The sequence below is a fragment of the Pinus tabuliformis genome, chromosome Q (genome assembly GCF_031772625.1).
Source record: "Pinus tabuliformis cultivar Carrire ecotype Pingquan chromosome Q, CPIR1, whole genome shotgun sequence".
Classification (NCBI taxonomy): Eukaryota; Viridiplantae; Streptophyta; class Pinopsida; order Pinales; family Pinaceae; genus Pinus; species Pinus tabuliformis.
In genome coordinates this window covers 173544844-173567128 of record NC_142296.1, presented here as the reverse complement: position 1 = coordinate 173567128, position 22285 = coordinate 173544844, and the positions used below count along the sequence as shown (strand labels likewise).

The 22285-nt window shown below is 41.0% G+C and overlaps 1 protein-coding gene across 1 annotated transcript in view; it reads right to left on the bottom strand.

Moving 5' to 3' along the window:
• Positions 1-22285, bottom strand: part of EMB2771 (E3 ubiquitin ligase) — a 497708-nt gene that overhangs the window by 54642 nt on the left and 420781 nt on the right. The window contains exons 27-29 of the mRNA XM_089384149.1: positions 20443-20519; positions 20245-20358; positions 18273-18374 (exon numbers count right to left, since the gene is read on the bottom strand). Coding sequence (XP_089240275.1) covers positions 18273-18374; positions 20245-20358; positions 20443-20519 — 293 coding nt within the window. The remainder of the gene's footprint in view (positions 1-18272; positions 18375-20244; positions 20359-20442; positions 20520-22285) is intronic.

The following is a 22285-nucleotide window of genomic DNA, read 5'->3' as shown; positions in this document are numbered from 1 at the left end:
CATTGCCTCCTCCCTTCAACTTGTTGCTTGGTCCTTGCTCTCTTGTGACAAACTTCCACAAGGGATATTTGATTTCTTGAGCCTATTGTCTTTCTAAATTCATTCTACCCTCAACATTTTGTTGATTTGTTGTAGCATCGGATGTGCTCTAGCCATGAAAATTGGTGGAGAGGCTAAAACACATGGGATCTCCAAAACCCAGAAATTGTTTGGAGAAATTCTACTCAAATGAGGAGATATTAAAATAATTAATATTTTTAATGGGGTCCTAAGTATAAACCTAGGAGAATTAAAAGATTAATGTGTATTAATATAATTTTGGGTTAGAAGGTTCCACGAGATGAGGATCAAGCCAGATCTAACCTTGGTCGTTGATTAGGGACTTAATCTCGGTCGTTGAAGACTCAACAAGAAAAGTATAAGAAGAGGCTTAAAGGTCAGTGGGACATACACCAAAATGATCAATCAGTTCGATTTTCTAGAGCGAGGTTTACTGAGAGAATCGAACCAATGATCTGCTGCAGCGAGGGGTAGTTCGGCAGAAGGCCGAGAATACATAGCAGAGACGCAGAGATAGTGTCAGAGAGACAAGGCAGAGCCTGGGAAGGCTGACGTAGAAGTAGTTGGGACTGACGTAGAGGCTGAGGAGGCCAGTGTGGGCGACGCAGAGGGCGAGAGGGTTGACGTAGAGAGAAAAAGTGGCTGACGTAGAGGCTAGAAGAGCTGACGTAGGGCCAAGAGGAAGCGCTGGAGATTTTCGTGGGGCGGACTGGAGAGGGAGGGTAACGCAGTCCCTGGAGAATGACGCAGAACAGTGAAGAAGCTTGGAGAAGCTTTCGCTATCCAACTAAGGAGTTGTCATAGTTGTTTTGGGATCAATCATCTAGTGGTTGATCAACTAGAATATCTGTCTCCGAGGAAGAGGTACTTCTGCCAACGAAATCCTCTGAAGGGTGAGCCATTTTTGGAACCCTAGTTGTATTCAGAAATTGCATAATAATAAAACCCTCATATCTATTGCATCGGTTTTCCTGCATTGGGTTTTTCCAGGGACGATTTTCCAAAAATAATAGTGTCCCTCTTGTGATTGTCTCGGTTATTTCAGTTGTTGATCTATATATGCGTTGAGGCTGCATTTGTGTTTATTTCGGTATTTATATTTATAAATGACATGTTAATGGAAAGAACAAGTAGGAGATAATAAACCAGATAATGCAGTAGGAATTTTTGACATGTCAGACTTAGAAATTTCAACATGGTATCAGAGCATTGCAGACCATAGGAGGACTGAAGGCACTAGCAGTAATCTGAAGAATTTGCAGCAATAATAGCGGTCCTGAGAGACAGCGTTGCTCCAGAGCAGAAGAAGCTAGAGAGGAAGTGACGCAGAGCCTGTGTCATCATTTTGAGCCAAGAGGAGGGTCAGCGCAGAGGCAGAGAGGGGCATATCAGACCTACGTAGTGCCTGGTCATCTTTCTCAGCCAGGAAGGATCGACGTTGTGGTCAAGAGGTGTAGATTTAGACGTTGTTGGGATTGCGCAGAGCCTAAAAGGATCAATTTCTTCGGTTGCTAGGGCTTGGGGAGCTGTGGGTAGATTGTGATTTGAGGAGCTGGTGGGACATTGTTTCTGTCGAAGCAGAACAGTGTCTACAGAGACATAACCAAGATAGAGGGAGTCACTACCTTGATGGATTTCCAGCCAAGAAATCCAAATCCGACTTGTAGCTGCAAGAAGGATTGGAGAAGAGCGATTCAACAGCTGGCCAGAGGATTTCCAAGAGGGAAATCAGGACTTAGAGGAAGATTTCCAGAAGGGAAGTCGAGACAGAGAGGAAGTCCAGAAGAGGAGCTAAAATGGCAGTGAATGAACTGAGGGATCGGGATAGGGTGGATGGGGCTTCCAACTTTGTCATATGGAAGGCCAAGATCTTGGCAGTCCTGGATCGACATCGCATCAAGGACTTTTCCTTGAGAACCGTGGCTATCCCAGTTGACCCAGCTGAGAACGAGAAGTATTAGGATGCAATGGCGAGGGCGAAGTGCATGATTCTAGACGGGGTCAATGATCATGTCATACCATATATTGTTGAAAAGAACACATAAAAGGAGAAGTGGGACACCCTGCCCGCCTTATACCAAGGCTCTTTCGTGTAACGGAAGATGCTATTGGAGAATCAACTGCGGTCGTATCAGATGCAGAAGGGAGAACAGATAGATCCATTCCTTCTCATGTTGCAAGAGATTCGCGACTAGCTTACTTCCATGGGGTCTACACCGGATCCATAATTTATGGTCAAGACTGCCTTGAATGCAATCTATGGGGAGTGGGAGACATTTGTCTGAAGTATTTTTGACAGGGTTACTCTCCCCGGTTGGGAGGAGATGTGGGCAGCTCTTCGCCAAGAAAAGATCAGGAGGATGACTAAGGCAAGGAGTAGTGGGAGGTCGAATCAAGAAAGAGGAGGAGGACGATGCGGCTCTAGCATCTGCGGGACAACAAGGGAAGAGGAAGAAGAAGGACATCTCCAAGGTGAAGTGCTTCCATTGTGGGGAGCTGGGACATTATGCATCCCAGTGTCCCAGGAAGAAAAACAAGGGAGAGGCTTCCAATTCAAAGGCATCTCCAGCAGAGAAAGAGGTCGAGACTGATGACAATTGTGCCATGAGTGCTCATGCACCTCTAGAGAAGAGGTGGGGAGACATTGAGTTGTAGTCAAAAGGACAACATAATAGGGGCAGGATCCTTGAGGTGCCCAAACTCTTGAATCATATCCGTCTACGGGAGGCTTAAGGATAGTAGCAGGATGACAAGGATCGCGTGGAGCAAAGTGTAGTGGAGCAACAAGGCAGTGCTTGGGTGCAGAAATCTGAGGCAGCGCAGTGGAGGTTGCAGCAGTGCGAGAGGCACAGAGGTGTATGCAGCAGCGTAGTGGCAATAGAAGCAACTTCAGTTTCAACTTTCACGAGGCTTCCAGACTAACTGGGATGTCAATATTTGGGAGAAGTCAATTACCTACCTCTCGGTAATTGAGTTGCAATGCAACAGTTAGAAGTGGCAGTGCTAGGGGTAGCATGGGCAACATATTGAGAGGGAGCTGTAGTATAGATGTAGCAGTGGCAGTGGCAGTGTCATGGGCAGCAGTACAGGAAGCAACAGTGCAGATGATGTGAGGCAGTAGGCCAAGCATTAGCACAGGTACCAGTGCAGAGGATTAGTATGATGTTTCCATGGTGAAACATTCCTAAAGCACATTCCTCGCTAAGAGGGAGTGTTGATTTGTGGTAGCATCGGATGTGCTCTAGCCATGAAAATTGGAGAGGCTAAAGCACATGAAATCTCCAAAACCCAAAAATTGTTAAGAGAAATTCTACCACAATGGGGAGATATTAAAATAATTAATATTTTTTATGGGGTCTTAAGTATAAACTTAGGAAAAATTAAAATATTAATGTGTATTAATATAATTTTGGGTTAGAAGGTTCCAAGAGACAAGGAACAAGCCAAATCTAATCTTAGTCGTTGATTAGGGACTTAATGTCGGTCATTGAAGACTCAACAGGAAAAGTATAAGAAGAGGCTTGAGGGTCAGTTGGAGATACACCAAATTGATAAGTCAGTTCGATTTTCTGGAGTGGGGTTTGCTGAGAGAATCGAACCAGTGATCTGTTGCAGCGAGGGGTAGTTCGGCAGAAGGCCAAGAATACATAGCAGAGAGGCAGAGATAGTGCCAGAGAGACAGTGCAGAGCCTGGGAAGGCTGACACAGAAGCAGTTGGGACTGACGCAGACGCTGAGGAGGCCAGTGTGGGTGACACAGAGGGCTAGAGAGCTGACGTAGAGAGAAAAGTGGCTGACGTAGAGGCAGCAGTAGCTGTGCAGAGGCTAGTAGAGCTGACACAGGGCTAAGAGGCGGCGCTGGAGATTTTCGTGGGGTAGACTGGAGCTGAGAGGGTGACATAGTCCCTGGAGAGTGACGCAAATCAGTGGAGAAGCTTGGACCAGCTTCCGCTGTCCATGAAAGAATTTCACAAAGCCATATAACCATATAAGGAAATTAACACACTTAAAATATCAAACCAACAACACACAAAAGACAAAATGGTGGAAAAGGCAGAGAGCCATCATACGGCCTCTCATGCTCATGTAATTCTCTCTTACTTATTAAAATAATTTAATAATACATTTAAATACATGAGCAAGTGGTCTTAAGATAGTGCGTCTATCTTAGACTCACTTCGTTGAGACAATTTCTCAACTACACACTAACTTAGGAGAACTAGTTGGAGAGAATCTCTCCTCCTAACTAAACTCCCTAGTTTGAGGAACTAACTCTCATGATTTAATTTAATTAATTATTTTATTTGGATTTATAATTGTTTTTAAGAGAGTGAGGCTAATAGTCCAGCTAAGGAGCTATCGTAGTTGTTGTGGGATCGATCATCCAGGGGTTGATCAACCAAAATATTTGTCTCCGAGAAAGAGGTACTTTTGCCAAGGAAATTCTCTGAAGGGTGAACCATTTCTAGCACCCTAGTTGTATTCAGAAATTGCATAATAATAAAATTCTCATATCTGTTGCACTGGTTTTCCTACATTGGGTTTTTCCGAGGACAATTGTCCAAAAATAACGGTGTCCCCTGTGTGATTGTCTCAGTTATTTCAGTTGTTGATTTGTATACGTGTTGAGGTTGCATTTGTGTTTATTTCGGTATTTATATTTATAAATAACTTGTTAATGGAAAGAACAAGTAAGAGATAATAAACTAGATAATGCAGTAGGAATTTCTGACATGTCAGAGTTAGAAATTTCAACACATTTATAGTTGTTGTTGCTGTGCCACTTCCAATAGAGGGAACACTTGTAGACCTTGATGAAATTGGAACAGGAGGGGCATCACCAATGGGGACATTCTTCCCCTTCCTTTGCCCCTTCCCTGCTGCCCTTGATTGAGCCATGAATGTTGTAAAAAAATAAATAAAAAATGCATAAACTTGTTAAAAAATGCACATGCAAACTGTTGTAATAAAAATGCAAAAAAATAGAAGCAAAATGCACTTACTTGTTGCTTGAATAGCCTCCAAAATGCTCCCAAACCCTTTGTTAGAAGCTCCCACACACTCACAGTAGAAGACACACTCAAGAATGAGTGCCAGATGAGCCCAAATCAAGCTTTATTGGTTGCACAACACGCTTTTTTAGGGGACACGTGTCGTAAAATCGGGACACGATGGACACGATTTCGGAATTTGCGTGTCCATCGAATCCCATGATTCAGGACACGACGGACAAAATCACAAGACATGTGTCCCATCGAATCGTGTTTGATTCATGGGAGTCGGGACACGAGAGGGCCTTAGGAAGAATCTAGTTTCTTAGGTAGCAACCCTCTTCCAAACCTTAGCACACTTAGCAAGCTCCTTGAGTCTTCACCAAATATCTGCCAACGTTATTCAAGCATCAAGCCTCCTTTTCCAACAATTGTTCAGGCCTTGGCCTATCTCCTTCACTGCGGCCAGCTTCAACAGAATTTTTGGCCTTCTCGAAGAACCTGTGACCTTCTTGCGACCTGCCCTACCTGGTCTGCAGTTCTTACTTGTAACTTGACATCATTTTCCTACATAAATCTCGGCCTATATACCCTTTCCTTGATTGCGGTCTATCTAGTTTAGCCACAACTCTTTTATTCTTCTCCTCAACCTCCTTTACCAAACTTCAGTTGCTCTCTTTAGTTCTCCAATCCTCCTTTAAGTTTTGCGGCCTCTCATATTCATGATTGTGGCTCCTTTGTTACTCCTTCTCATGCACAAGAATAATGACCCATTAACTTGTCAATTGTATCTATACATTTCCAAGGGGTGTGAAACCCTAAGGGTCGTGTCTCTTAGCCTTGCTGACTGACTTGAGATTACTTAACCCTTAAGCCGACTTATAATTAAATTATAATTATAAATTTTTGCGCCGAGTTCAAAGCCCACCCACTTTGGGTCCAACACCCCAAACTTTGGGTGCAAAACCCACACACTCACTTTGTGTGTGTTTTTCTCTCATAAGCCTAGCACCCATGGCATGTGAGAGTATCTCTTGATCCTACCTAATCTTAACACATGCCCTCGAGTATGTGGTGGACATCCCTTACATCCATTAGTATTTCCCCAAAACAATTGGGGCATCCACACAACAAAGACATCCCTTGAGGATTTTTTGATATGTAATTGTTTCCTATGTATTTTTTAGACTATTACTTGTTGATTTGGGGTAGCATTAGATGTGCTCTAAGTCTCAAATTTTGTAGGGAGGCTTGGGCACATGTATTCCAAAGAACCTAGAAAGCGTTTTGGGAAATTCCACCAGGAGATAGTTTTATTAAAATATTTTTATTTTTTTTTAAGTCTAAGCTTAAGAAAATAAAATAATTAATAGGTATTAATCTAACTGTGGGTGTAACTTCTAAAGGAAGATGAGGATCAAAAAGAAATGATCTTAGCCATGGATTAGCTTCTAATCTGGGTCATTGAATGTCAACGAGGAGATTATTTAAGGAAGCTTGAGGGTCCTTTCGAAAACACACAGAGAGCTCAAAAGATCGAATTTCTGAAGCATAGCAACTGCCGGAAGAGAAATTCGAAGTGAGCTTTTGCAAAGAGGGGCAGAGGGAGTTTTGGTTGGAGGATCTTCTCCGGAGCTAAGGATACTCAGCAGAGAGGCATAGAAACACATAGAGGAGGTAGCGCAAATGACAAAGAGAGTGACACAGAGCCAAGAAGGGCACACATTGGCCCCATGCAGAGCAGCGTAGTAGCTTCCAACACAGAAGTCTCAGCTCGCTCAGGAAGCTGATGTTTTTGAGACGGGAGGGCTAGAAAAGGCTTATGAAGCCATATCGATTCTCAGTTGAACTGACACAGGGCCCACACAGGAGCAGCGCATAAGTAGCCAAGGAACCCGCAGTTCCGCTGCCAGATCAACCGGGACTTACAGTGTAGCGTGAGGTAATCTCACCAGTTTCTTCTGCTAAGCGATTTTCTCTGTAACTGGATTTCGAGGAAGGCATCCAGTAGTTGTATTCAGAAATACTTCAGCTCAATAATAAAAACCCTCAGATCTACTGCATCGGTTTTCCCGCATTGGATTTTTCCAAGGACGTTTGTCCAAAAATAACTATGTCACTCTCTATTGTTCAATTTCTTGTTTCGGCATATAATTTAATTGGTGTAGGCTGCAGTGTATGTATCTCGATGTTTGTCGTAGGAAACTGCAAATAACTTGTTTATGTAAACCTAACAAGTAGGATAAATATCATCAGTGTTGCAGTAGGAATTCCCGGGTTTAAGGAATTTTCACATGGTATCATAGTAGTACAAGTGAAGCAAGAAGAACAGTGCCAGAGAACCCAGCGCTGAGAAAAGGAGGACGAATAGCTGCAAGAGGCAGCAGTTCGAATCCCAGAGGGTTTGCGCAGTCCAAGCTAGGAGGGTTGAATTTTCGAGGAAAGTCTCTCTCTAAGTGAGTCGACAAAGAGGAAGGGCTTCCAGTTCGAAATCTTGTCGTGGCAGAGGGAGCAGTGCTAAAATCCTCAGTGTGAGGAAGAGCTGGTGAGACGCAATTTTTCTGTAGGCGTTTTACTGAGCAGAAAGACGTCGGAAGAGAAGAAAAGCACAGTGAGGGAATTATTCCTCAGTAGACTTCTCGCCAAGAATTTTGTTTTCTTATTGGCTGAGCAGCAACAGTAAGAACAGAGAGGAGCAGTTTGACATCTTTTGTGGTAGAGATGGCAACCAGTGGTTTGAGAGATTAGGACAAGTTGGATAGGGCATCCAACTACGTCATCGGGAAGGCGAAAATGTCGTTCCCTCTAGAGGAGAATGCTCTCAAGACATATGTTGACAATGTGGTGGCTATGCATGCAGATCAGGATCCGCTGAAGAAGTACAAGGAAAAAAAGGCAAAGGCAAAGAGAATGATTCTCGACAGAGTGAAGGATCATGTAGAGGGACTGCTAAAGAGATGTGGGATGTGTTGTCACGTTGTATCAGGGATCTTTCGAGCAGCGGAAGATATACTTAGAGCAGAAACTGAGATCTACACAAATGCAGAAGGGGGAGCGCATAGATCTATTCCTGACGAAGCTTTAGGAGATCCCAGAAGAGTTATCAACTGTGGGGTCTACACCTCAAGATCCCGAGTTGATTAGACTGGCCCTCAATTTTGTCTCAGATGAGTGGTAAGTCTTTGTCTAGAGTATCCTGGACATGGCGATTCTGTCGAATTGGGATGAGATGTGGGCAACTCACAAGCAAGAGGAGCTGAGGAGAGACTTGGTCAAGTGTAAACTTAACAGAAGCAACAACAGTGGGGCGAAGCGCAAGGAGGATGATAATTCAGCCCTCGAATCGAAGGGGCAGCAGGAGCAACAGAGACAAAAGGAAGACGTCTCTAAGGTGAAATGTTTCAGATGTGGTGAGATGGGCCACTATGCATCCCAGTGTCCTTTGAAGAAAAAGGACAAGGATGAGAAGCATGGTCCTAAGGTTCCAACCGCTAAGACTGAACAGGAGGAGGAGTTCACCACGACAGCCAAGATACCTCCAGGAGGGAGGTGGGCTTATATAGATCTATAGTTCGATAGAGCAACATATGGGCAAGATCCTTGAGGAGCCCACCTCTTGGATCATCACCTTGCTATGGGAGCCCATGATCAGTAGTAGCAGGATGGAGGAGTTTTCAGTTGGTGCCATGGAGTGTTGATTTGACAGATGCAGTGGTTAGTAGCACCAGAATGTGAGCAGCGCAGAGCAGAGAGGCAGCAGTGCGAGGAGGCACAGTGCAGAGCTTCAACAACGCAATGGCTTCAAAAGAGAGCATGGGACTAGCAGCAGTCAGGATTTCAGCACTGAGGTGTATCCACTGGATACTTGTACAGCCTTGGGTGTTTTGAGTTGCCTCACTCAGCAACTGAGTTGCAGTATAGATGCAGTGTTAGCAGTGCCAGTGCTAGTAGCATAGTAGATGCAACATTTGAGAGGGAGTTGTAGTACAGATGTAGCATTGGAAGTGGCAGTGTCAAAGGCAACAATGCAGTAATAGCAGCAACGCAGTAGTTGGTGGACAGCATGTCAGACATCAGCAGCGCAAAGCATGATGCTTCAGAGTCAGAGTAGTATGCAATAGCAAAGTATTACTAGAGCACATTCCTCGCTAAGATGGAGTGTTGATTTGGGGTAGCATTGGATGTGCTCTAAGCCTCAAATTTTGCAAGGAGGCTTGAGTATTAGAATATATCTCTATATCTCTATTTAGTAATGCTCAGTCTTTTAGATGTTTCTATTCTTATTCTTTTAGCAGTTTCTTAGATGAAACTGTTTGTTCGATATTCTACATAGAAACCTGATGTTTCTATTCTTGTAAATATCTTTGTATTATCATTGAGCTGTTTGCTCCATGTGAATTAATTCATTCAACATTCTTTTATGGTATCAGAGCAAGGTTAAGAGATTTTTTCTTGAACAGTATTTCTCTTTGCATCAAAATCTCTTGAGTCCTTTCTAAGGTCGAGCCTTCTGTAAGCCAGGCAGCCTTCACTGAGTCTTAGCCTCGGCTTTGCTCGCTGTGATAAAAGCTTACAGTCGTCCATCTCGATACAGAAATGGATTCTTCTCTTGCATGATCAGTTTATTAAAGAAATAACTTTGTGGCGGTGACTATCTTCGTGGGAGCGGGATTTTTTTTACTGGCCAGTTTTGCTGGGAATCGTGGATCCGGCTATCTTCTTCTTCACCTGGCAGCTACTCGACCACATCGAGGAATTTCTCAGCATTCATGATCCAGGTGTTTTCTCTCAAAACTCACTTGTGTTTTTTGAAAGACAGAATCGTGGTTTGAAAATTATATCTGCGGGCAAATTCGTGATTATTAGTTTCAAGACTGTCAAACCCGTGGATACGCATTTTTTTTATATAAAACTCGTGGATATTCTTTCTGAAGCCCGAGGATCTATATTTGAAGTCTGTGGATACTCATTTGAAATCTGAGAAGATATATATTGGAGTGGATATATATTTCTGAAACCCCGTGGTTATTTATATTTCCGAAACCCGTGAGTATAATTTTTGCAGTCAAAATCCGTGGTGATTATATAATTCCACATCCTGTGATTATAATTTTTTGCAGTCGTTCTGACCATATGCCGTCGTGATAACCCAAGGATATACAGTTTGTGAATCCGCGTGTATACAGTTTTTGAAGCCCGTGGATTTATAAGTCAAACCCGTGGAAGTATATTTATAACCAGTGGTTCATTATATTTCACGTAACCTGTTTCTTTTGCAATCGCTGTATCTTGCAAATATTGTTATGTAAACCCCGTGGTTCATTACAGCTCTGTCATACGCCCGTGGTTCATTATTTTTCGATTGGTATTTCACGTAATCTGTGTAGTTCACGTATCCGTGGTGATTATATAGATCTGAAAACCGTGATTATATTTCCAGCCCGTATGTGATAACCCGTGGCAGGTGTCTTTTGAAAAATCCGTGGTCCATTTATATATTCTGTTGCAGCCCGTGGCAGTTGAAACACGCTGAGACGTTTCCAGTTGAGACGTAAAGCCGTGGGCCATAGTGGTTAGATAGTGGGATTTAATTTATCAACGTCACCAATCCGTGGTGTCTGCCGGAAATTGTTTTCCGTGGTTTTGGTTGCCGTCATTTCCATCAGCAGTTCTGGTTGTTAGAATTTTATCAGCGGATTTTGTTTGGTATCCTGTGGAAAATTTGCATGCTCCTGTGGGAAAATAAAATTCTCAGAAATTTATATTTTTTGTGCTAGCGGGATTATCATTGATTTAGACTGGAGAGATACCTCTGTTGAGTAAATTTTTTTTTAAGGACAAATTCTGTTCTCTAATTTACATCAGATAAACAGTCAGCTACATTGTTCTTGTGTGTCATACTTCTGTAGTTTCCTGGTGAAAATGGCCACACTTACCAATCTGATGTTAGAAGGAAATCAACGGTTTAATGGCAGCAACTATAACATTTGGAAACAAAGACTGCTGACCATTTTTGAGTACAGGCGTCTTGATCAACTCATTTTGGGCAAAGAGCTTCGTCCAGGTACAGCCGGGACCGATCAAGATAAATTTGATGATCGAAATCGAGAGGCTGTTATGCTTCTCAAGCTCTCTGTAGCTGATGATCAGTTACCACAGATCCCTTCTGGCAAGACAGCTGCTGAAATCTGGGAACAGTTGAAAGAATTGCATGAGACATCTGATAAAAGCAGAGCTTTTTTTCTAAAAAATCAGTTGTTTTCCATCATGATGGATGAACATATGTCTTTACAGGAACATCTCAACAAAATTAAAGACATTCGAGATCAGCTCGACGCCATTGGTCGGACCATGGAGGAAGAAGATATGGTAGTCATTACCCTGAAGAGTCTACCAAAATCTTATGAACACTTCATTGAAACACTCAACATTACAACCACAAATGTTGATCTGAAGTTTTCAGATTTATGTACCAAACTTCTGCAGCAAGATAGGTGGAAACAGCAGTTTGGTAGTGGTACTTCATCAGTGCCCTTGGAAAATGCATTTGCTGCAAAATATCAGTCCTCTCAGTCTTTTCAGCAGAGAGGATCATCTCAGTCTTTTGATCCTAACAGGAAGAAAAGTGTACAGTGTAATTACTGTCACAAGTTCGGTCACATGAAGAAAGACTGCAGGCAGAGGATTGCTGCTGAACAAAAGAAACAGGGAGGGTCACATCAGACAGCGAATGTTGCAGAACATTCCGAGCAGACAGATTCTGCCTTTTACGCCTTTATGGCTAAAAGGTCTTCAGAACATGTACCTTCCTCTGCATGGTATATTGATTCTGGTGCATCACGCCACTTCTCTCACAGGCGTGACTGGTTTATTGACTTTTCACCTTTCAGTGATTCAGTTGTATTTGGTGGAGGTGAAAAGTACACTGTTGCTGGCAGGGGTACAGTTCAAATTCAGTCTGGTGGACGCACGCTCATCTTTCTAAATGTATACTATGTTCCTGGTATGGAGATTAATCTGCTCTTTGTCAGTCAGATTATGAGGAATTCTCCTCAGCTTGATGTTATGTTCAGTGCACACAAGTGCTCCATCATTGACAGGGAGACCAGTCTGACAGTTGCTACTGGCCTCGAGGACCATGGTCTATACAGGCTACTTGACACTGGTGACTTTCCAGAAGTGGCACTAGCAGCTCGTGTCTCTCCCATCAGTACTCTATGGCATCAGCGATATGGGCATCTCAATATGCAGTATCTCTCTCAGCTCTCTCGGGAGGGACTTGTGTCAGGATTACCTGATATTCAGACTCAGCAGTTGGGGGTATGCAGCGCCTGTCAAGCGGGAAAGCAACATCGGTCATCATTCAAAAATGGAGAATCTTGGCGCGCATCCCAGGTACTTCAGTTACTTCATGCTGATATTTGTGGACCTATGAATACAGCTTCTATAACTGCTTGCAAATACCTTTTACTTATTGTAGATGACTTCAGTCGAAAGATGTGGGTGTATTTTTTAAAAAATAAATCTGATGCTCTTAGTACCTTTCAGAAGTTTAAAACTTTAGTTGAAAACGAATCTGGTTGTAATATCATGACCCTTAGGACCGACAATGGGGGGGAATTTTGTTCCTCAGCTTTTGCCAACTTCTGTGATATTCATGGCATCAAACGTCAATTCACCACACCTTACACTCCCCAGCAGAACAGTGTTGTCGAGCGTCGCAATCGCACGGTTGTTGAAATGGCTCGTTCCATGTTACAACACCGGAGTGTTCCAAACAAATTCTGGGCTGAAGCAGTATTTACTGCTGTTTACCTTCTTAACTGATCCCCTACTCAGGCTGTTAAAGGGAAGACTCCTGAAGAAGTGTGGTCTGGTCGTAAGCCTAAGATCAGTCATCTCAAAGTTTTTGGCTCAGTTGCATATGTTTGGATTCCATCTGCTAAGCGATCTAAGTTGGATTCCAAAAGTCAGAAACTCATGATGACAGGATACAGTGATCATCACAAGGCTTATAGGCTGATAGATATAGCCACTGGTCGACTTAGCTTCAGTCGAGATGTAGTATTTGATGAAGACAGAGGATTCTTTCAGTCTTCTTCTGAGCAGCGTTCTGAGGATCCGCCTCACAGTGTTCTTCTTCCAGTCAGTCCATCTGATGGGAGGGATGATGTAGCATCAAGATTTGATACTACTCTATCTGAGCTTCCTCCAGAAGCTAATCCCCCTCTTGCTATCCCTATTGCTCTTGAGCCTGCTTCTCCTCCTCCTGATATTGGTCCCTCTAATCCTGATATTGGTTCTTCTTCTCTTCGGCCAAAATGGTGGGCTAAAACCATAGGTGATCTCCGGGACAATGAGCTCCTTGAAGGCAGAACTTCTAGGCATAAGAACAGACAACAGTCTACAGTCAATTTTGCTCTTATGGCTAACCTTCACAGTACTTTTGAGCCTCAAACATATTCAGAAGCTAAGGGTATATCTGAGTGGGAACAGGCTATGGAAACAGAATTTCAGAGTCTTCAGAAGAATCACACATGGGCTCTCTCTGATCTTCCCGCAAAAAAAAAACCCATAGGCTGCAAATGGGTGTATAAAGTCAAATACAAAGCTGATGGAACCTTAGACAAGTATAAAGCTCGGCTTGTGGCTCGAGGATTTTCACAGCAGGAAGGCATCGACTATGAGGAGACTTTTGCTCCTACAGCCAAGATGAGTACTATCAGGCTTGTGCTTGCCCTAGCAGCTCAGTTCAATTGGAAAGTTCATCAGATGGATGTAAAAAGTGCTTTCCTAAATGGTGATCTCCAAGAAGAAGTCTACATGACGCAGCCTCCAGGATTCAAGGTTGCTGGTCAAGAACAGAAAGTGTGTCGGTTAGTTAAAGCCATCTATGGATTGAAACAAGCTCCTCGGGCTTGGTACATAAAAATTGATCAGTATCTGACAAATCAAGGTTTTCAGAGGAGTCCATCTGATGCAAACCTGTATATCAAGCATACTGATGATGATATCTTGTTTGTAGTTGTCTATGTGGATGATCTTATCATTACTGGCAGCTCTGCACATTTGATCCATGGGATCAAACAAGATCTATGCAGAACTTTTGAGATGACAGACTTGGGACTTCTTCATTACTGTCTGGGGGTTGAAGTATGGCAGACTGAAAATCAGATCTTTCTTTCTCAGTCCAAGTATGCCAAAAATCTTGTGGAAAGGTTCAGAATGCAGGATTGCAAACCGGCCACGACTCCTATGGAACCCGGGCTCAAACTTTCAGCACAGTCATCCTCTCCTCTTGTGGATGAAACTTTATTCAGGCAATTAGTGGGCAGTCTCATCTATCTTACTGCTACCAGACCTGACATAAGTTTTGCAGTAAGCTACATTTCTCGCTTTATGTCAGCTCCTAAAGCTGATCATTGGATAGCAGCAAAGCGGGTGCTACGATATGTGCGTGGTACTTCTGATTATGGCCTCTTATATACTCACAGCTCCACTTCTACTCTCAGTGGCTACACTGACTCTGACTGGGCCGGTTCGGTTGATGACCGTAAATCTACAGCTGGGTATGTGTTATGTCTAGGATCTGGAGCTGTTACTTGGACTAGTAAGAAGCAACAGGTTGTGGCTCTTTCCTCAACAGAAGCAGAGTATCGGGGAGCAGTTAAGGCAGCCTGTGAGGCAGTTTGGCTTCGTCGTATGCTTGCAGATATGCATGTTTTTTTCAGACAGGGCCTACTTCTTTGTTTTGTGATAATCAGGGAGTGCTCAAACTTGCCAAGAATCCTGTCTTTCATGAACGAACAAAGCATGTGGAAACTCACTGCCACTACATTCGACAGTTGGTTGAAGACGGCTCAGTTCAGTTGCACTATGTTCCCACCACATAGCAGCCCGCCGATATCTTTACCAAGCCTCTTGGTCCTGATAAATTTGTAAAATTTCGCGGGTCTATTGGTGTTGTAAATAGATTGAGCATTAAGGGAGGGTATTAGAATATATCTCTATATCTCTATTTAGTAATGCTCAGTCTTTTAGATGTTTCTATTCTTATTCTTTTAGCAGTTTCTTAGATGAAACTGTTTGTTCGATATTCTACATAGAAACCTGATGTTTCTATTCTTGTAAATATCTTTGTATTATCATTGAGCTGTTTGCTCCATGTGAATTAATTCATTCAACATTCTTTTATTGAGCACATGTATTCCAAAGAACCCAGAGAGCGTTTTGGGAAATTCCACCCGGAGACAGTTTTATTAAATAATTAATTATTTTTAATGGGACCCTAAGTCTAAGCTTAGGAAAATAAAATAATTAATGGGTATTAATCTAACTATGGGTGTAACTCCTAGAAGAAGACGAGGATCAAGAAGAAAGGATCTTAGCCATGGATTAGCTTCTAATCTAAGTCGTTGAATGTCAACGAGGAGATTATTTAAGGAAGCTTGAGGGTCATTTGGAAAACACACAGAGAGTTCAGAAGATCGATTTCTGAAGCATAGCAGTTGCCAGAAGAGAAATTCAAAGTGAGCCTTTGCAGAGAGGGGCAAAGAGAGTTTTGGTTGGAGGATCTTTGGAGCCAAGGATACTCACCAGAGAGGCAAAGAGACACACAGAGGAGGCAGCGTAGAGGGCAGATAGGGTGACACAGGGCCAAGAAGGGATCAGCAGGCCCCACGCAGAGCACCGCATTAGCTTCCAACGCAGAAATCTAAGCTTGCTAAGGAAGCTAACGTTTCTGAGCCGGGAGGGTTGGAAAAGGCTTCTAAAGGCATATCGATTCTCAATTGAGCTAACACAGGGCCCACGCAGGGGCGGCATAGAAGTAGCCGGGTACTCGCAATTCAGCGGCCGAATTAGCTGAGATTTGCAGTGTAGAGTGAGGTAATCTCACCAGTTTCTTCTGCTAAGTGATTTTCTCTGTAACTAGATTTCCGGGAAGGCATCCAGTAGTTGTATTCATAAATAGTTCAGCGTAATAATAAGAACCCTCAAATTTGCTGCACCAGTTTTCCCGCATTGGGTTTTTCCGAGGACATTTGTCCAAAAACAACTATGTCACTTGTGTGTATCTTTCTCTATTGTTCAGTTTCTAGTTTCGGCATATAATTTAATTGGTGTAGGCTGCAGTGTATGTATCTCGATGTTTGTTGTAGGACACTGCAAATAACTTGTTTATGTAAATCTAACAAGTAGGAGAAATATCATCAATGCAACAGTAGGAATTCCTAGGTTTAAGGAATTTTCACATTACTTTGAAGATGTACTAATTTGATACACTAGTTCTACAATTCTAATTTCTGGTCAAAAAACATTTTAAATGGACCACAATATTGGATTTTTCCTTTCCGATAAAGAATGATATGGTGGATTTAATCTTGCTAGATTTTTTGTATGTTCAAGCAATTAACTTGAGAAGCTTGGCAACACTGGGCCAATTCAATTATTTCAACAAATATTTTGTTCTGTTTGAAGATGCATTCCCTTATTTCCATCGTTGGCGTGGTGTTGACTGGCAAGGGAAACTACAGAGAATGGCCCAAAAGCATCAAACAAATACTCATTTTCAATGATTTGTGGGATGGCATCTGTGAAGGAGAGGAGTATTGCAGACTTGAGAATCCTACATCATATAAGAAGCTAGCAATATAGAAGAATAAAGAAAATAAAGTCTAAGCCCTACATGTTGCATTTGTAAGTGATTCCATTACAGATTCTTAAGGTGCTCTAAAGAAGTTAAACAGCTTGTATGACTTGTTACCACAAAATCTAGCAGGCCTTGGAGAGAGAAACGCTACAAGACAAAGAGTTAGGCTAGGTGCTAACAATGGAACAATGGCCCACTGTCATCACAGCAAGGTCCCCTGCTCTTTCCGGAATTTCACTGATGGGAGGAGCCACAATCAACGAGAACACAATGACGCAAAAGAGCCAAGAGTTTGAGTCACACAAGAAATAAATTGGAATAAACATGTAAATACAGAAATTTAAAGATAGACACATTTTGACATGCACTCAGCAGAGATTAAACTGAGTTTGACTCATGAATAATACTGAGTCAAACTTGGTCTCAAGAAGATAATGAAAAACCATTTTGGTCCAATCAGAACCAAACTCAACAAGTTGGAAGTTTGACTCGTGATCCTGGTGATTTGTTAACACCCAATGCCTGAGTAGCTTCCTAAAACATTCAAATTTAAAATTCATCTTGCAGAAATCACCCTTGCTCAAACTGCCCAAAAGACTAAAAGCCTTGCTGGAATCACTCTTTCTCAAACATTGTGAGAAAAAAATAAGACGGAAATTCTCTTTATAAAAAACCTTCTAATGTCATAAATGCTTAATTAGCCTCATATTAGGGTTTCCGTCACCAAGGAGAGTTCACTTCATTATGATTCATAGCTAGTCAAAAATCTCCCATATTGATGAGGAAACGCACTGTAGAAATCATCGTATGGTCTTGAAACACATTTTCCATTTGTGATACGTCTTCTTATTACATGATACACATGCTAGAAATTAGAATGTGTGCTACAAGTTTGAGGGGCATATGCTACGTGTTTCCTCTTTTCCTCAAGTTTCAATACATGTTACAGAGCCTCATGCAATGGTTTCTACAACTTACCTATGTTTCAAACAAGAGAAATTTGACATAACCGGATTGTAATCCATTGGGTCCATCCCATACCAACATTTCAACTACAATTCTCCAAAATTCCTCTGGAAATAGCTCACTATAATCCAAAAGCAAAACACGAAAGGTGAAAGACTAAAGGATTAATCATTTCATGAGTACCCCACCTCACCCCGATCAATCACAAATACAGGCAGCATCTCAATCAGCAACCCAAAGATTACATTGACCATATATTTTGGACTAGTCCAATTAATAGTAGGTCTATTTTTTTTCATTTGATCGAGAGCCTTGAAGGTAAGGCACGTTGTATTGTTGTAGGCACTGGCTTTTAATCCATTCATCAGGTGATTCAACAAAAGAGCATTGCCGTTTATCAATTAACGTTTTTATTTGTAATAGCTATAACTCATGTTGAACATCTATATTGATGTCAATATTATAAAATAAACGATGCTTTAATGTGAAAATCAACAGCACTCAACTTGGTTCCAAATTATACAAATGGCACAAATACTTTTATTATAGAAAGAAAAATGTAAAAATCAGCAGCAGGAGTTCAATAGGTATTCAGATTGATCCTACAGCCATGTGGTTTCCAAATTTGATATGTCCATGAGCATCTATCCGACTATGAAGATATCTGAGTAGTCGAAATGTCGGCAAGTGTCCAGTGCCCGCCATCACCTAGTTCATCACAAACATAACTTGAATTAGACACTCAAATAGAATAAATGTATATGGTTCTCAAACACAAATCTTAAACGTCAGTCAAGGAAGCAAGCCAAGATGTTGTGCAATACACTAATTATTTTGACACCATGTCCCAACTCCCACATAAACTATATACTGAAGACTATTACTATCCAGTGGAATCACAGTAGACATGCAACTGATCTACACACTGACGCCAACAAAGCATTGTGCCAAGTATACTAGATATTACCTAACTATGAAAATCTAGCATCTCCCTATAAAAGCTAACTGTCACGTTAAATGACGCAAACACATATAGCTTTCCTTTTACACTCCTTTCCTTTAAGTGAACAAATTTGCAAAGGTTTCTATGGATCGTAGATAATATAAAATCAATGTTCCACCAAGTCTCCGGGATGGGGAGACACGGATGCGGGGAGACGCACAAGGGGGATGTGTGGGAGTACCCTCAAATTTTAGGGAAGTTTAGGGGGGACGGGGGGGACGTCGGGGTATAATCTTTTTTCCTTTTTAATATATATATCAAATTCATATTCAATAATGAAAGCATAAATAGAATGATACATACATAATTGAATTAAATAATGAAATGCATTGATCCATACTCATCATCCTTACTAATGCATACATGATTCATCCATAAACCACGAGATTCAATAATGAAATACTTTGATCCATATTCAGTATTCATTATTCACCATTCTCAAATCTACATTTATTTAAAAATTAAATTCATCATTCATCATTCTAGATTCTAAATTGATTTAAAATTAAAATTCATCATTTATCATTCTAAAATCTAATTAGTCTAAGCAAAATAGACTATAATAGATAAAGAAATCTAAAGACTGGAATAGTAAATTGATATAACTAAAACTCAAAAACAATGGAGTGATGAGTCTAAAAGTCACTCTAAAGTACACAGAGGTCTTGGTGCTCTTGATTAAATACTAATTCCATACCCTTGTACATGACAAAATGCCATGGAAACATTGCACTCCATCGAATCCTGAATTCCTGAAAAATTGATCTAAAGACTGGAATAGTAAATTGATATAATTAAAACTCAAAAAAAATGGAGTGATGGGTCTAAAAGTCACTCTAAAGTACACAGAGGGCTTGGTGCTCTTGATTAAATACCAATTCCATACCCTTGTACATGACAAAATGCAATGGAAACATTGCACTCCATCGAATCCTAAATTCCTGAAAAACTGTTAAGTCTATTAGATTTTGAGTGAGATCTAAAATTCTAAAATTCTACTTTCTCCATATGAAATCCAATGAGGTCAAAACCACTCTCAAACATCCTAAGTCATTTCAATTTTACTTTAGGAATTTAACATAATTTAACATTACCATGAATAGCATAGCATTAGTAGGGAAATATGGTCAAATACTACGTTTTCCCTGTCACAAATCGTTGTTTACAAGCAAATTTAAGGGGGGATGCATAGCCCATTTTGAGGGGGGACACCCAGGCATCCCCCACACTGGCGAAACGTCCCCCCTATGTCTCCCTGCATCTCCCCAAAAGGGGGATGTGGGGAAACGTTTCCCCAGACGTCCCCCCGTCCCGGGTGCGCGGGGTGTAAGGGGTGCGCGCACCCAACCCTGAGGGACGCGTCCCCGTGGAACACTGTATAAAATTATGGTGAATGAATCTTAAAAATGCAAATAATAAAACCAACAGATTTGGATTGCTGATGCCTACAGTTTAGAAAAAGGAACACATCCTGCTACATGTAAAAATTACTGGGCATCTAAGCTAACATCAGAAAAACAGCACCCAGTACATAGACAATAATTATGAAACCTAATAAAGGGGAAGCACCCTTACCAGAGAGAGGGAAAGAACCACAACACTAAGACATGTCTCTAAAGTGGCCCGTTCAACATATTTTGAAAGCCCTTTAGGATGTCTTCCCCAATTTGATGATGCAACAGGTTTAATCTGGAAGGCACATGCAAAAACTGTCATGGTATCCGAGAAAATATGCCCATGAATGACAACATATAACCTGTAAACAAAACATACCTCATTTAAAAAATATATGGAATACGAATACAATAACTCCTGAGCATCTGCATTTCCTGTCCCTGCATACCTCAACCCTGTCACACAATTGAAAATAATGCTCTTAAGATCAATGTTGTGACCAACGGTGGAAGCTTCACCCCATGTGTATAATGAACTGAAAGGAACCAAACTATATCGATGCCTGTTGAATAGAACTAAGGGAGATATTATATTTGATTTCAGTCCAAGGAGAAACATCAAAGCAGCACATGAGAACACCATATGGGTACAGAGAAAAGAGTTTTTCATTTCAAAATAATTTCAGATGCTTCACCACATACAACAGAATAATCAATATTATCAATATTGACCAATCTTTATTCTGACGCTATTTTTTCACTGTGCCATATAAAATGGAAATAAAACACATGAATGTATTACAGCATCAGACAGATGGAAAAAGTTAAATTAGAGAAAAAAAATAGTTTTCTATATGTAGATATTTTTGCCTATATGATCATTGATAAGTCACCTGGTTCATGTTTGTGCTCAAATTTGACGATAATGAAATCTGAAAAAAATAGCTGCTGTGATAAAAAGATGATAAAACTTGCTATTGTGATTGGCAAAGAGAAATAATCAAATTTTGTTATAGCTTTCTGAAACTTGTTAGAACATCATATATTATTCAAAAACATGCGAAAAATGGTGATGATAATGATGATTAACAACCACAGAGGCCAACTTTGGTCTATTGGACCTTAAAAAAATGGATAAGGAATTGATAGGCATGTTTTATTATTTTGTTTCTATAATTGAAAAGATTGGAGAGAAGCTTTCCTAGCTCTGTTTGGTTAAATATAAGTGTAAAGTTTTTTACAATTCAATAAAAATTAAACAAATCTTAATGATTTTTTATGAATTCACTGTTAGTTTTTGTACATCGAATGTGTTCTAGCCATGAAACTTTGTGGAGAGACTAGAATGAATGAGTTCTCCAAAACCCAGAAATCATTTCTGGAAATTCCACCCAGAAGTGTCTCAATTAGATTATTAACCAATTTTTTAATTATTTCCTAAGTCTAAACTTAGGGAATATGGTTAATTAATCAGTATTAATTGAGATGTGGTGAGAATCATCTAGAAACTCACACGGATCAACAAGGAATTAATCTAGGCCATCAATTATGTTTTAATCTTGGTCGGTGCTCCAACAGAAGATTATAAGAAGAAGTCGATGGGAAGATGGAGAACACATCAGTGCAGATACTCAGTTGCCCAGGCAGATCAATTTTTTCAGTGGATGAAGTTCAACGAGAGAAGATAGAGTCAAAGGGTGAGTTGCACGGGAGAGAGAGCGCATTAGAGGTGGTCTGAGAGTGCAGGATAAATTCTGGAAGGGCTAATGTGAGAGAGGATGCAGTTCATTAGGGCACTGCACAGTCACTATGCAGAGGATGACGTAGTGAGACCAGAGTAAAGGCAGAGAGGTTGTTTCGGGGTCAAAGAACCGTTTTGCAGAGTGAAATTTAATACTAAATTTCTCCTAGCGTTTCTTTCTCTATTTTTGTTGTCCGATATCTTGTACATGAATTAATGCTAAAGAATAAAAAAGAAACCCTCATCTGTTGCACCAGTTTTCCCACATTGGGTTTTTTTGGGACGATTGTCCATAAATAATTGTGTTAATATGCTTATATGTGTGCTAGCATTTCTCTAATTTTCTTTGCATTTATTTTTCCTCGATATTTAAATTGTGAAGACTGCAATGTATTTATTTTGATAATTGCCGTAAGAAACTGCAAATAATTTGTTTAATTTATTTAACAAATAGAAGAGATAATATCAGTTACTACAGTAG